General features: G+C 46.6%; 1 protein-coding gene across 1 annotated transcript; it reads right to left on the reverse strand.

Moving 5' to 3' along the window:
- Window positions 1-303: 303 nt before the first annotated feature.
- PtA15_4A849 (uncharacterized protein) lies at window positions 304-1,541 on the reverse strand (the record flags this gene model as incomplete). Its single annotated transcript, XM_053168775.1, has 6 exons — window positions 304-510; window positions 598-735; window positions 819-931; window positions 1,001-1,185; window positions 1,265-1,415; window positions 1,490-1,541. 6 exons carry the CDS (start codon window positions 1,539-1,541, stop codon window positions 304-306), a joined length of 846 nt encoding a protein of 281 aa, XP_053019951.1.
- Window positions 1,542-16,168: the final 14,627 nt, after the last annotated feature.

Below are 16,168 nucleotides of genomic sequence, written 5' to 3' on the forward strand. Positions count from 1 at the left end.
CTTTTTTGTTCCTGTGGATTTTTAGATTTTCGTAGATATATATAGATTTAATGATATAGCAATTTTAGATGGGTCCATGTTACCAACAAGGACGACATCCCGTGTGTAGGATCCTCGCTTTTAGTTCAATGTTGAACCGTTTTCCATGCTAACCAAATCAACAAAGAAAATGAAGCACTTCTTTACTGCAACGCGCATTCAGTGAAAGAAAACCGTATAACTGAGTGGGTTACAACATATCGCCTCCAATAAAAGATCCAGTAGGAAAATTGCATCTATTTGCGTGACAAAAGCTACGGCTAATCAATCAACTCTAGTAGGATTCCAACTGATTGCACCCGCATCACCTTGGTCAAGACTATCTAACTGGGCCATGGATTCGGAGTCCAATTCGAACGAAAACACATCAAAGTTCTCTTGGATGCGCTCAGCCTTGTCTGATTTCGGCAACGGGACAAATCCGTGTTGAAGGGACCATCGAATCAGAACTTGAGCACCTGTTTTGCCAACCTGTTCAGGTTGATCGGATCACAATAGCTTGTAAATAAGCCACGAAAGAAACGTCATGGGAATAGAAAAAGGTGAATCATGGCTTGCCTTGTTGCAAATACTAACAACAGTTGGATGATCCATGTATTTGCCTCTTACAATCGGGCAATAAGCTTCGATCAAAATGCCTTTGGCTTTGCAGTAGTCAACTATCCATCTTTGTTGGCACCAAGGGTGTAATTCAACCTATGAATGACCCTTGATCAGCTGGGGAAAGATCATTGATTGCGCGAGTGAGTCCATTCTGATGAATAAAGGGTGTGACTTACTTGGTTAACCGCCGGTAATGGTCCAACGTTTGCAGCTTCTAATTCTTGCAAATGATGCACGCCAAAATTAGACACCCCGATTGATTTGGTTTTTCCTTCCTTGAGAGCTTCGGCTACGCAAACGAAGTAAAGTAGGATGAGATCAAATTCGACAAATTTGGACTTTTGTTCCTAATGCGTACCCAGTGCCTTGTATGACTCGATTCGCTTTTGAGAGCCCGCGGTAGGATCATGCAAGAGAATCAAGTCCCAACGATCGGGTTTGGGGTAGGTTACTGAGTCGATCACCGCGTTTTTACAGGTCTCATAGCCATGCTCTGGTGCTTTCACCTTGGTAGTCAGAAAGACTGCGTCGCGATCTTTCCCGCTGCAGCAGCCCACCAAGCCAGCAAAAGTTAATTGCGATTGAAGCAGGAGATGAAAAAAATAGACGGAGAGCAACGTACCAATCGCGCAGTACTTCCCCTACCGCTGACTCGTTCTCGTAATGACGAGCAGAATCGATGTGCGTATATCCAACCTTGAGCGCTTCTTTACACGAATTAGCAGCATCGGTTGCTTTGTACAAACCGAAACCAACGACTGGCATCCGATGACCTAGAAATAGAAGTAAGAAGATTGCCCGGTTAACGAAATCCGCTGCCATTGAAAGGCAAACTTTTCGAACCAACCCGAATTCAGCGTGACATAGCTGTTGGGCGACAAAGTCTCTGGGAAAGACATGCTTGCACGAGGAGCTTATTGACTACAATAGTAAAGTAATACTGAGCAAGTACTAGAGTATGTAAATATGTAAGTGCGATCTGATGATGCGGGATGGAGCTGGAAAATTGGGGCGGGATCGGTATTTATGCTTCTTGCTATCCGACTTCCAGATAAGTGTCAGAACTCCCGGAACGATGCCTTGGACCACGAAGTTTTATCCATCGATCTTTAAGTTGAACCAACCTTCAGATGTCGCACAAGTTGATGACATCGTTACCTTACATCTCAATTGCGCCCCAACTTTGACTTGCGCCTTGGGCCATCCTCGATAATTGATTGGCTCAACTCTTCCGCCAAGTTCGTGTTCGGATCAACCTCTAATATTGGCATCGTCACCTCTCGAGGCCCTGCGTCATATGGGTGTGACTACGGGCCATATGCTTGGATTGAATTTAAATGATGCCATCATATTGGTTCATGTCAACCTAATGTAGAGCCTCTAGTCCCCCGAATTCGCATAAATATTTAACTCCTGCTTGTGTCACTTTCTATGATCCCTGATTGCGATGGCCGACCAGAAAACTCATCGGCATGCCACACATTGAGCTCGGCATGACTTCAGCTAGGGGATGTTCGGTGCATCGGAGGCGCTCAACAAGCTTGTTCCAGGTACTTCCTTTTGGGGTTGTCCGTTTATATCAATTGGGGGACCCATCTGTGCCATTTTCATCATTCAAATTTTTGATTCATCGGTTAAAGGGCTAAATCGACGGCATGCGCCTCAAGGCTTCATGATATGTATCACGCTTCGAATTTGAAGTTCCAAGCGGTCAAGGAGAAGCATTTCCATCTGATTCTTATCGCCTTACACCTATGCATACGGTATACGTCCTGCTCAACGCCGATTGACACAACTTTGATGTCTAAAAAGAGGGGCCGGGGTCCCTTCAGGTGTGAATGCGCCATTAACGAAGCGCATGCTGAGACAGAGCTTGAGCAAGCAGTTCTGTTAAGGGTTGAACCTGATCAAGAATCAAGACGTAGAGCAGCACAATATGGAATCTCATATCCAACATCCAAAATCAGAATGGAATTCCTTTGTCATAGGGGGGTTCACAATTGGATAAAAATGCTTCTTGCGGAGCCTTAAAAAATTTCTTGCTGGTCCTCCTTTAGGCCATAAAATCACCACCAAAAACGGTAAACCATTGGAGGACTTCCCGTCAATCTGGGAACTCAGATTTTTTCAGATTTTGCGGGGAAATGGAGGACTTCCCATCAATCTGGAAATCCAGATCTGAGGCAACAGATTTCAGCTTTTGCAGTGAAATCTTGGTCCCCGATTTTAGACGAATGAGATGGGTGTGAGCCAACCGTGGAACACACTGAATGAGACACTGAAAGATCCAACCTTTTAGACAAATGAGATGGGTGTGAGCCAACCGTGGAACACACTGAATGAGACACTGAAAGATCCAACCTGAGACACGATGATACGTGGATCAGTAAAGAGGTTTGAGACCGAGTTGAGTGAATCATATTTCAAGCACACCTTTTAGACGAATGAGATGGGTGTGAGCCAACCGTGGAACACACTGAATGAGACACTGAAAGATCCAACCTAATACAACCTATGTGAGTGAAAAGCGAGCATAGAGAAAGTTGGTGAAAGACAAGACAGACCTGAGACACAATGATACGTGGATCAGTAAAGAGGTTTGAGACCAAGTTGAGTGAATGAAGAGAAGAAAAGGGAACCGGTACAAGGTTGCCCGCAGGCTCTTAAATCTAACTACAACTGGGTCTAAACTGCGGCGGAGCTACTTGAGACTATAACTAGCAGATGACTACATGAGGCCCTAGAATAGCTCAATACCCGAAGCTCCCTGAAGGGATCCAGAGTTCCAGATTCTAGATTCCCCTGCGAAATCTGGAATTCCAGATTTATTCAAAGTCGACGGGAAGTCCTCCAATCCAGGCTCAATTGTCCAGATCTGCCTAGATTTCCCTGCAAAATCTGGGTTTCCAGATTGGCGGGAAGTCCTCTATTCTAGAAAAATCTGAGCCCACAGAATGACGGGAAGTCCTCCATTTCTGGCCATCCAACATGGAACCTAAAAATTTAGACTCCATTAAGCATACACCACGGGGTGCCTTTTTGGAAAAGGCTGACATCCCGCAGATGCTTTGGGCTGAAAAGCGTCTGCATGATGTCCGGGGAGCATCCAGCAGATGCCAGGTGCACTGAGCATCACTTGGACGCTTTTGGATGCGTCCAAGTGATGTTCAGCCCTCAAAGACATCATCTGGACATCCTGAGGGTCACATCCATTGGACACTCTGGCTGGAGTGTCTGCTGGACATCCTGAGAGTCATCATCCATTGGACACTCTGGCTGGAGTGTCCAATGGATGTCAACCCAGTGCGCACTTGATATGAACCGCTTGTGCTCCTGGCAAGTACACATGCCCCCTGCCGTAGTGGGGAAGGGCTGCCTTCACCGGGACCTCTGATGCTGCAGGTTGGGTGTTCAACTCCTAGTCTCAGTGACCACGAGGCACCTGGGCCTGATCACCCAGTGCACCCAATTGCACTGCCCTCTGCCCCCCTGCTTCTTGGCTCACGCGTCACGGAGCCTGGTGCGCACTACAGGAGTGCACTGGCCAGCGCACCTGGACAAATATTTTTCCCATCTGAGGATGGTTTGTGATATCCGGCGGATGATTGGGTTACATCCAGTGGATGCTGCAAGACCATCTGGTGGATACTCAGCTGGGATACATCTGTATCTGTCATGAAGAGTAACATCCTGCGGATGTTTCCTGCCCTGCAAGAGCCGGATGTCCAGGGACATCTCCAAAGAGGTGTCCCATGGACATCCGGCATGACCCGTGGTGTACACACCGGTACCCCTTCCAATGGCCGGTCAACACGGGTAATTGGGTGGAGTAGATAATCAACTCAGTGACCTCAACACCGGCAATCAGACACTCATACCACTCCTGATGATGAGCATGCGCGAGACGCTCTACAACGTGATGATCCTTGGCTGGAGCAGCCTGATGGATGCCTCGGCCCTGACATATGATCAACAAGATGTACTGAAAAGACTAGCTCAAACTTACCCATACTATGTGAGTTGTGACAACAAGAAGAAAACCTCCACCAATGTAGTCCAGCTCCATGCCAGGTCCATCAATGGTGAAAAACTGATGTCAATATCCCACCGTCCTCTGTCTAGCCCCCGCCAGTCGCTCTATTGCCACCACCTCCACCCTGGTTCCACAACCCGCTTCGGCTGTGGTGGCTCACCCGCTGACACGCCCCTGCTACCAGTCCACGTGTGTAGTCCGCCACAGTCCAGCCCTCTCTTTTCCGCTCCACAAATACCCAATCCAAAATCCGCAATCCGTGCATTCTGGTCCGCACGTGACTTTCCGTGAGCTTTCCTAGCGTGCTTTTCAGACATCATCCTCAGTGCTTATCACTACCAACATGGATGAATTTGAGATGTTGTATATTGATCAATATAGCGTATATTGATCAATTTATATTGATCAATTTTTTTTATTATTCCTCTTGATACCTTTGTCTGTGTTCTATGTCTCCTTAATACTCTTCTACTTCCCCCTGTGATAGCTTGAAGCCACAGGAATCTTTCCTTTTTTTGCCTGATAACATTCATAAATTTCTACATACACCATTCAATTCTTCCTGAAAAAAAGACATTGCAAGTTTTAGGATTAATCCAGGGTGGCTGAGGGTTCTCATTTTTTTTTTTACTTCAACAATTGATGTTATCAGAAGTCTCCAAATCTACTTTTTTTCCAAAAAGGAAAGACATTGACCCCTGATCTCTCTCATGATACCATCCTGCATGCATTGCTAATTTGGTTGGTTGAACTACCTGAAGATATTGCATATCATACTTGAAGTGCTACATGCATAGAAGGCCTTTTTGAAATAAGTTTACCATGGTTAAGCATATTTTTGTCAGGTTCTTTTTTGGATCTACTTTTGTTATCAACCACAGATTAATGAGGAATGTTTCCACATAAAATTTCATTGGAAAATTGTTCTGCATATAAAACCCAGAAATATTGTATTTGGGGTCATATCCATTATGCAGCAGCTCCAATCTGATCAGTTGCCAATATCACTACTTTGGTAGTTTCTTGGTGTTTCTGCCACTATATCTCATCCCAGCGTGGGAATTCTCCTGCCATATGGTTACCAAAATGTTTACAAGCGCCCAAAGGTTCATTATGTACCTTTACTGACCACAAAACCCCCAAATGTAGCAGTTACAGTCTGATCAGTTCCCAAATATCACTAAGTTGGAAGTTTCTTGGTGTTTCTGCCACTATACACCAGGGGAGATATGTTCCCACTCCCCAGGGAGTGCCTCACCGTAACTTTTTTCCATAACTGTGTTGGAGGCCTTTGGTAAAAAATATTGAATAGGTATGAAAAAGACTGGAAGTCAGCTTGAAATCAGTTGGAAATCATCCTGAAATAAACCATAACTTGCCAAGGAATAATCCAGAACTCATCTGGAATTCATCCAGAATTCATCCAAAATATAGGCCTTTCTTGGCTCCATGACCAGTGTGTCCTTTTCATGGGAATGTGAAAGGTGCAATATGTCATATTGTCCCCCTCATGTACTTGCGTACATCAGGGGGACAATTGGTGTCTCAACACAAAGTTTTTACTTTTCATGTGGCTGTGAAAGGCCCATCCTGTGCTATTTCCACCTCAATGTATGCGCGTACATTAGGGTGACTATTAGCAAACTGCAAAAAAGTTCACTTGCATGTGCACATGTGGATTTTGAAAAAAAAAAAAAAACAATCATTTTTGTGAAGAGGCCAGGATACGTGGCCAAACTGGGGTGGCACTGCAATTCAACATTGACTTACCTCAGACTTTCACCCCAATACAATAGTTTATCGCCATTTTTTTAGCCAAATTCAAATTAATTACAGCATTTCCAAGAAAATGGGTTTCACTAATTTTACTGCAACATTACCACATTCCAAAATTCTAAACCCAATAATACCAAGTTGACTTTTACTTTAATTTTTACATGAGGGCATATAATGTGAATTACAAGAAACTCATTTTTTCTACAGGCATGATGGCAATTTTGCTTTCCTATTCTTTGACATCATCAAACAGGAGCAATTGATGAGTTGGACTTGGGTGAAATATCATTTCATCATATTTATTCCTCTAGTTGCACCTAGAAAACAAAAGAATTCTACACAACATTGTGTTGACTCCCAAATCAATTCTGACTGACTTTTGACTCACTTCTGCATCCACTTCAATTCATTTAGGGATGAGTTACTGATGCACATCAGGCTCACATCCAACCAAAACTCACATCAAATTCAGCTCTGGCACTCCCTGGGGGGTGATATCTCATTGCAGCATGGGAATTCTTCTGCAATATTAGTACCAAAATGTTCACAAGCCCCCAAAGCTTCAGTATGTACCTTTCCTGACCACAAAACCCCTAATTATAGCAGCTACAGTCTGATCAGTTTCCAAATATCACTCTTTTGGTAGTTTCTTGGTGTTTCTGCCACTATATCTCATCCCAGCGTGGGTATTCTTCTGCCATATGGTTACCAGAATGTTGGAAATCCCCCAAAGATTCATTACACTATGAAAAAAACTCGAGAAACTGGTGTCAGTTGACATGCAGTATACTGGAGTTCAGTCCCCCTTGAAACAAGCCTGATACAAAGCAAATCCCAGGGTGGTGCAACCTGGAATATTTGGAAGTTGCTCAACAGCCCAGGCTAAGCAGTATTTTAAGACTCTACTTAGTCACACCAGCTGCACCTTAACTTAGTGCACTCACTTTTGAGTTGCTCAGCTGGCATGGCAGTAGCACCTAGGTACATGTCAGCACCTTTGTCAAGCAGGAGGAATCCCCCCAGCCAACCGACTAGGCAAAATCCACCAGGGATCCCTCCTGGTCAACTGATACTCCCGGTTGACTGATACATAGAATAGTTGTCCGGGAGGGATCCTGATACCTCCCGGACAACTGCTTCATACAATTTTTGACTGGGAAGAATCCCTCCTGGTCGACAAATATGTACATAGAACAGTTAACCAAGAGGGACCTCTCCCGGTCGACTGCTTCATACAGTACTTGACTCGGAGGGATCCCTCCCGTCCAACAAAAACATAGGATAGTCGACGGGAGGGATCCCTCCCAGTCAACTAATACATGAAAAAGCTGTCCGGGAGGCATCCCTCCCGGTTGACTGATAAATAGAATAGTCGACCGAAAGATATCCCTCCCGGTCGACTGCTTCATACAATAGTTGACTGGGAGGGATCCCTCCCAGTCGTCCGGGAGGGATCCCTCCCGGATGACAGGTTCATACAATAGTTGACCGGGAGGGATGCCTCCCAGACGACAGATACACATATCAGTCCTCCGGGAAGCATCCCTCCCGGTTGACTGATACATAGAACAGCCGTCCGGGAGGGATCCCTTCTGGACAACTATCGTATGAACCTGTCGTCCGGGAGGGATCCCTTCCGGACGACTGTTGTATGGAGCAGTCGACCGGGAGGGATCCCTCCCGGTCGACTGGTACATTTATCAGTTGACGGGGAGGGATCCCTCCCGGAAGACAGGTTCATAAAATAGTCGTCCGGAAGGGATCCCTCCCAGACGGCTGTTCTATGTATCAGTCAACCGGGAGGGATGCTTCCCGGAGGACTGATATATGTATCAGTCGTCCGGGAGGCATCCCTGCCGGTCAACTATTGTATGAACCTCTCGACCGGGAGGGATGCCTCCCGGGCGAATATTCCCTATATCAGTCAAACGGGAGGGATCCCTCCCGCAGGACTGATAAATGTATCAGTCGACCAGGAGGGATCCCTCCCGGTCGACTGCTCCGTACAACAGTTGTCTGGAAGGAATCCCTCCCGGACGACAGGTTCATACAATAGTTGTCCGGAAGGGATCCCTCCCGGACGGCTGTTCTATGTATCAGTCAACCGGGAGGAGGACTGATATATGTATCTGTCGTCCGGGAGGCATCCCTCCCGGTCAACTATTGTATGAACCTGTTGTCCGGGAGGGATCCCTCCCGGACGACTGATACATAGAACAGCTGTCCGGGAGGCATCCCTTCCGGGCAACTGTTGTATGGAGCAGTCAACCGGGAGGGATCCCTCCTGGCCGACTGATACATTAGTCCTCCGGGAGGGATCCCTTCTGGACAACTATTGTATGAACCTGTTGTCCGGGAGGGATCCCTTCCGGACGACTGTTGTATGGAGCAGTCGTCCGGGAGGTATCCCTCCCGGAGGACAGGTTCATATAATAGTCGACCGGGAGGAATCCCTCCCGGACAACTGATACATACAATAGTTGACCGGGAGGGATCCCTCCCAGTCGACTGATAGGTCAACATGGGCTGGTCAACATGAGTGCCCTTTCATCTAGCCTTGTTGACCCCGCCTAGGATGGAAGGGTTTACTACTAGTTGACATGGGCGCATATTCTGGTCGACCTGGTGGAATTCCCTCCAAGGGCTAGTCAACAAGGGCTTGTATTATGTGTATGGAAATACGTCCCCTTGTTGATGCCCAATGAGCACCAGTACAGCTCAGGAGCTTGGCGCATGCAAATACTGAGCTACAATGCTGAGCTGCCCTGTGATTAATCAAGGAATGAACGTGGATGTCCTGGAAGTCTCACCCTGGATTGCGCATGTCAACTGATGGCGCTTTCTCGAGTTTTTTTCACAGTGATTATGTACCTTTACTGACCACAAAGCCCCCAAATGTAGCCGCTACAGTCTGATCAGTTTCCAGAAACACCAAGAAACTACCAAAGTAGTGATATTTGGAAACTGATCAGACTGTAGCCGCTACATTTGGGGGTTTTGTGGTCAGTAAAGGTACATAATGAAGCTTTGGGGGGTTGTAAACATTTCGGCAACCACATGGCAGAAGAACTCCCACGCTGGGATGAGATATAGTGGCAGAAACACCAAGAAACTACCAAAAGAGTGATATTTGGAAACTGATCAGACTGTAGCTGCTACATAATGGATGTGAACCCAAACACAATATTTCTGGGTTTTATATACAGAACAATTGTCTGATGAAATTTTATGTGGAAATACTTCTCATTAATCTGTGGTTGATAACAAAAATAGATAAAAAAAAGAACCTGACAAAAATATGCTAAACCATGGTAAACTAATTTCAAAAAGGCCTTCTATGCATGTAGCACTTGAAGTATGATGTGCAATATCTTCAGGAAGTTCAACCAACCAAATTAACAATGTGTGCAGGATGGTATCAAGAGAGAGGTCAGGGGTCAATGATTTTCCTTTTTTAGAAAAAAAGTAGATTTGGAGACTTCTGACACTACAAACATTTAATATTTTGCCCAAAAAAAAAATAAAAGTCAACATGAAAAAAATAAAACCAAAATTTCACTCAGGGGAACAAACTGAGCATGCTGAGCCAAAAAAATAAAATGTCCCAAACTGAGCAAAAAACATTGGACAATGTTTTGGGATGGTTTTTTTTCACGGGCCTGGCGGGCCTGGAGCGGGCTTGAGCGGGCCTTGAGCGGGCCTGAGATGGGCCTGCCCCAAAAGCACATTGGCTCAGTATTGAAGAAGTTTTGCCTTGCCCTGGGAGCTTCTTGGGCTTTTGATGGGCCCAAAATCTCAACATGGGCTTTTGGTGGTCTAGAAGTATCAACCTGGGCCAATGAATAGCCCATGGGCCTTTGAATTCCCAGAAAGCCCACCATGAGCCCCCACATAGCTAATGGGCTCTTGGTGGCCCATGAAGATCCCTATGGGCCAACAGATACTTCCAATGGAAAAGTTCCATCATGAGATCCCATGGGCTTTTTATTTCCTTTCTGGGCCACAAAAAGCCCATGGGGAGCTTTTTGGACCACCAAAAGCCCATGAGGATATCTGTTGGCCCATGGAGATCTTCATGGGCCACCAAAAGCCCATGAGGGTATCTGTTGGCCCATGGAGATCTTCATGGGCTACCAACAACCCATTAGCTATGTGGGGGCTCATGGTGGGCTTTCTGGGAATTCAAAGGCCCATGGGCTATTCATTGGCCCAGGTTGATACTTCTAGACCACCAAAAGCCCATGTTGAGATTTTGGGCCCATCAAAAGCCCAAGAAGCTCCCAGGGCAAGGCAAAACTTCTTCAATACTGAGCCAATGTGCTTTTGGGGCAGGCCCATCTCAGGCCCGCTCAAGGCCCGCTCAAGCCCGCTCCAGGCCCGCCAGGCCCGTGAAAAAAAACCATCCCAAGACATTGTCCAATGTTTTTTGCTCAGTTTGGGACATTTTATTTTTTTGGCTCAGCATGCTCAGTTTGTTCCCCTGAGTGAAATTTTGGTTTTATTTTTTTCATGTTGACTTTTATTTTTTTTTTGGGCAAAATATTAAATGTTTGTAGTGTGATAACATCAATCTTTGAAGTAAAAAAAAAAAGAAAACCCATTTTGAGATCCCTCAGCCACCCTGGATTAATCCTAAAACTTGCAATCTCTTCTTTTCAGGAAGAATTGAATGGTGTATGTAGAAATTTCTGAATGTTATCAGGCAAAAAAAAAATCCTGTGGCTTTGAGCAAACACAGGGGGAAGGAGAGAGATGATAGAAGAGTATTAAGGAGACATGGAACACAGCCAAAGGTATCAAGAGGAATAATAAAAAATAAAAATTGATCAATATAAATTGATCAATATACGCTATATTCATCAATATACAACTCGCAAATTCATCCATCTTGGTAGTGTATGTCACCAGAAAGCACTCTGCCTGCGCCACTCTGTGCATTCCCACCCGCGCTATCCCCAAGTGGACATTCTACCACACTCACCTATATAAATCACCACAGCGGGGACCCGCTACTTTCAGAGGTAGCCCAGTGGTGGTCCCACTGCGCCATTGCTTTTTGGCCTGGCTGCCCAGCAGTCCTCTACTGCACGCCAAAAAAGCACAGCAAAGCGCAAAGAACCATGGCTTTGGTTGCCGCTGTGCTGCACTGAAAGTAGTGGCCCTGCCTGCTGCGCCACCACTTTTTGGGTTGGGTAAAAATTGGGGAACCACTGCTTTCAGCAGTAGCGCACACCAGCAAAAAAAAATAGTCACTTGATGGCAAGTGACATGATGCAGCTTTGGTTTCTGCTCCAGAGCTACTCCAGCGCTGCTCCAAGTCTGCTCCACCAGCACTTGTAGAGCTTGCAGGACTGCACCAGAGCACTCAATGTGGCACAGTCAGCTGATCCTAATTTTTTCCCAGGAACAGCTGAGCAGTAGGCATTGACTGAGCCTGGGCCAAAGCTGAGCATTGGCTGAGCCTGGGCCACAGCTGAGCATTGGATATTCCAAGCCTGAAACAAATCCAAGTGTCAGCTGGACCAAGAATATTCCAAATCTGAGCATCAGCTTAGCCAACAATGGTCCAAAGCTGAGCATCATCTTGGAAAAGGCTTGTGCAGAGCTTAGGATCAGCTGGGACAATACTGTTCCAAAGATTAACACCAGCCGGGCCAAAACTTTTCAAAAACTGAGCATCAGGTGAGCCAATGCTGGTACAAAGCTGAGCATTGGCTGAGCCAAGGCTGTTCTAAAGCTTAGTATCAGATGTTTTGAGACTATCCAAAAGATTAATATCACCTGAGCCAAGGCTGGTCCACAGCTGAGCATCAGCTGAGCCAAGGCTGGTCCATAGCTGAGCATCAGCTGAGCCAAGGCTGGTCCACAGCTGAGCATTAGCTGAGCCAAGGCTGGTCCACAGCTGAGCATCAGCTGAGCCAAGGCTGGTCCACAGCTGAGCATCAGCTGAGCCAAGGCTGGTCCACAGCTGAGCATCAGCTGAGCATCAGCTGAGCCAAGGCTGGTCCACAGCTGAGCATCAGCTGAGCATCAGCTGAGCCAAGGCTGGTCCACAGCTGAGCATCAGCTGAGCATCAGCTGAGCCAAGGCTGGTCCACAGCTGAGCATCAGCTGAGCATCAGCTGAGCCAAGGCTGGTCCACAGCTGAGCATTGTCTTAGCCAAGGTTGGTCCACAGCTGAGCATCAGCTGAGCCAAGGCTGGTCCACAGATGAGCATAAGCTGTTACAGGAGTGGTCAGACTCAGAATCTGAGCATTGGCTGGGCCGAGATTTATCCAAAGCTGAGATTTATCCAAAGCTGAAAATGAGCTGAGCCAATACTGGTCCAAAGCTGAGCATTGGCTGGGCCAATGATAGTCCTAATCTGAGTCTAAGCTGAGCCATGACTGGAATAAAGCTGAAAATAAGCTGGGCCAGGACTGGTTCTGATCTGGGCAACAAAGCTGAGCATGAGCTGGGCACCAAAGCTGAGCATAAGCTGGGAGCTAAAGCTGAGTATCAGCTGACCAGAAATGGGGATCAGTGGTGCCCAGCAAAAACTGAGGATCTCCTGTGGAAATTCTTAAACTGGTTAGATGGTGGGTAGATGGTGGGTAGATGATGGGTAGATGGTGGGTAGATGATGGGTAGATGGTGGGTAGATGGTGGGTAGCCCGCTGGAGCTCGCATGATGTCACTTGTCATCGAGTGACTATTTTTTTTTCCTGGTGGCAGTGATGATCCCGCTGTGCTACGGCTTTTTGGGCTGGGGAGTTAGCGGCAGCCGCTACGCTGTGCTAAAATTCCTGCTTTCTGCAGCGTAGCACAGCTTTCAAGTCTTGTCTGGAACTTCATCTTGTGCTGTGATGTGCTTCTAACTTCACTCAGTCCCTCTATTGGAGAGGGCAGTGTGTCCCCCCCCCTGAGTTTTGGGACAGGGTTAAGTTAGAAAAAACTTTTGTTTTCAATCTTGTACTAGCCCCAACTTCAAGAAACAGTTAGGGCCTGTACCATACAAAAATTCTTTTTTCCGTGCAAGAAAAAAAGCTTTCTTTTTTCAATAATTGGTTTATCAAGAGATAAAAACAGCTATGCGTAAACATGTATCATATAATCATAAACACAAGTCCATTGCGCTAGCTGGGCATTCCTGTTATTATGTGATGCACGGCTTGGCCGCCTGAGTTGTCACATCCACCATGGGCTCATAGATTGATTTCATATTGTGTGTCTTTGAGTAAACCCAGGAGCTAATGTGGTAGCTCCCCAAGTTTACCCGGTGTGGGCTGAGGGAAGTTGGCTTCTTCTTTCTCTCCTTACTCTGGAGTTCTCCAGTTTTCTTTTAGATAAAGTAGAGATGATCTGTGAAAGAGTTTTGTTATTCTCTCCTGGGAAGCTCAACTCATTAATAGTTTCTACTCTCTTTGTCAGAGACCTCTGAAAGGTTGGAGAGCCCACTCCCGCAACTCAGGTAGTGCCTGAGGCTGAGCCAGGCTCCAGGCCAGCCTATTCCCTCAGTAGATGTCCTTCTGTGTTATAATTCAATTGTGCAGAATTTGAATGATTTTCAAGATTCTATTTGTACAATCAGCTCTTCCAAGTCTCTTGGTACCAGTATGATCACCTGATCCCAGCCTCTCTGTCCATCTTGTATCCCTCTTGATAAGGCATCCACTCTGTTCTCCGCTGAGGTAACATGTTTGGCCACAAGGTCTATCTGATGTTCTATTAAAATCTTCTGTATTATTTTCCACCCCGTGTTAACAAACGTGTCACTTGATTTCCTCTTCTGAATTACTGACTTGGTTGTGGAGTTGTCCATCCATACAATGAAGGATTTGCTCTTTTTTGCTCCAATCTTGATCAGCACCAGCAGGCCAAGCCATACCGTGATCACCTCTAAGCAATATATTCTTTCTTTTTCCGTCTTCTCTGTTAATCCTTCTTCTAGTTTCTCTACTGACCGGAGGCGGAGTTGGGCCCACTTGCGGCCTATCAGCACAACTATGCCAAAGCTAGTAGACACATCCCCCACTGTAAGCCCCCTCCTTTTGTGTCTCACAAAGCTGTCACAATTATCACAGGGCTGTCACAATTATCACAAAGCTGTCACAATTATCATTGTTAGATTACATAATCCACCGGTACTTAGTCTCAGCCTGTTCCTTCCCTAGCTCAGCAGAGATCCCTGTAGACTGACACATCTCTCTGAGCTAGGTAAGCCATTCACCGCTTTCACTTTATCCACTATTTCTCTCTTCTCACCAGTTGTATAAAAGAGAGATCCCTGTAGACTGACACATCTCTCTGAGCTAGCTCCCGCTCATCTTGAAATAAAGTCCTTGGTCATAGAATTTGTGCCTTTGTGCCCCTCTTGAGCCACTTCATCAGTGAAGGAGATTCCACTCCTTACACCCACCCACCCAATTTCTGTTGGGTTTGGGTTTGCTATCAATCTAGTTGAGTTGAAGTTGAGCAGGGTGGATAGCCATTTGTGTAGATCTTCATTAAAATTTTCCGGGACCAGGCGGCTTTTTCTTGGGGCATGCTAAATGCACCCCAAGTTTTTACTTCATGTACACCAATAAAAAGGGGTACACTACTGGGTACACCAACAAAATTGGGGTATTCTTGATTAAACCCCAATCTTCAAGGGGTACCCACCTAGCCACCCCAAAAACATTGGGGTACTTGCATCAAAACTCCAAAAGAGCTTAGATATTGGGGTGCAATCCAATTTACCCCAACAGAGATGGTGTACATGAGGGGCGAACCCCAAACACACTTCTGGAGGCGGTCATTGAGGGCAGGTGGACTTGGATTGATGCCTGGCGCAGACCAATTGTTGGGGAGTTGCTACTCCCACCTCCCCTTGGTGACCGACACATACCGGGCATTGAGAGGTGGACTCTCCTTGGTCGCCGGTCCCTACCAGTCATCGAGGGGAGTAGCAACTCCTCTCAATGACCGACCCAGACCGGTCATCAAGGGGAGTAGCAACTCCTCTCAATGACCGACCCAGAACGGTCATTGAGGGGAGTATCAACTCCTCTCAATGGCCAACCCAGACCAGTCAGCGAGGGGAGTTGCTACTCCCTTCAAAACGGTCATCAGGGGTAGTAGCAACTCCCCTCAATGACCAACGCCAACCAATCATCAAGGGGAGTTGATACTCCCCTCAATGACTGGTCTCATCGAGGGGAGTAGCAACTCGTCTTGGTAACCAACCCAGACGGATCATGAAGGGGAGTTGCTACTCCCTTTGATGACTGACAGAGACCAGAAATCAAGGGGAGTTTCAACTCCCCTCAATGATTGATTGGTGTTGGTCATTGAGGGGAGTAGCAGTCATCAAGGCAAGTTGCTACTCCCCTCAATGATTGGTCGGTGCTGGTCATTGAGGGGAGTTGCTACTCCCACTCCCCTCAATGGTCTGTCCTCTTGGTGGCAAGCCGCAACCGGTGTGACAAGTTGGGCTGGGTGCCGGATATGTACATCTGGGGTGTGAAGGGGCTCACCCCTATCACAGAGTATCAGATTGGAGTGCAGGGGGTTTGCACCCCATTATGATGGGGTGTCATGGCCATGTACACCATAGATTTCACTTGTTTTGGGGTACCCTGTGGCTCACCCCAACTTCTATGGGGTATGAGGTGCTGTACCCCATCTTCACAGGGGTGTGTAAGTGTACACCCCAAGTGGTTTGGGGTACACATCAGCTGTACCCCTTTTTGGTG

This window comes from Puccinia triticina, chromosome 4A, assembly GCF_026914185.1.
Source record: "Puccinia triticina chromosome 4A, complete sequence".
NCBI classification, from domain to species: domain Eukaryota; kingdom Fungi; phylum Basidiomycota; class Pucciniomycetes; order Pucciniales; family Pucciniaceae; genus Puccinia; species Puccinia triticina.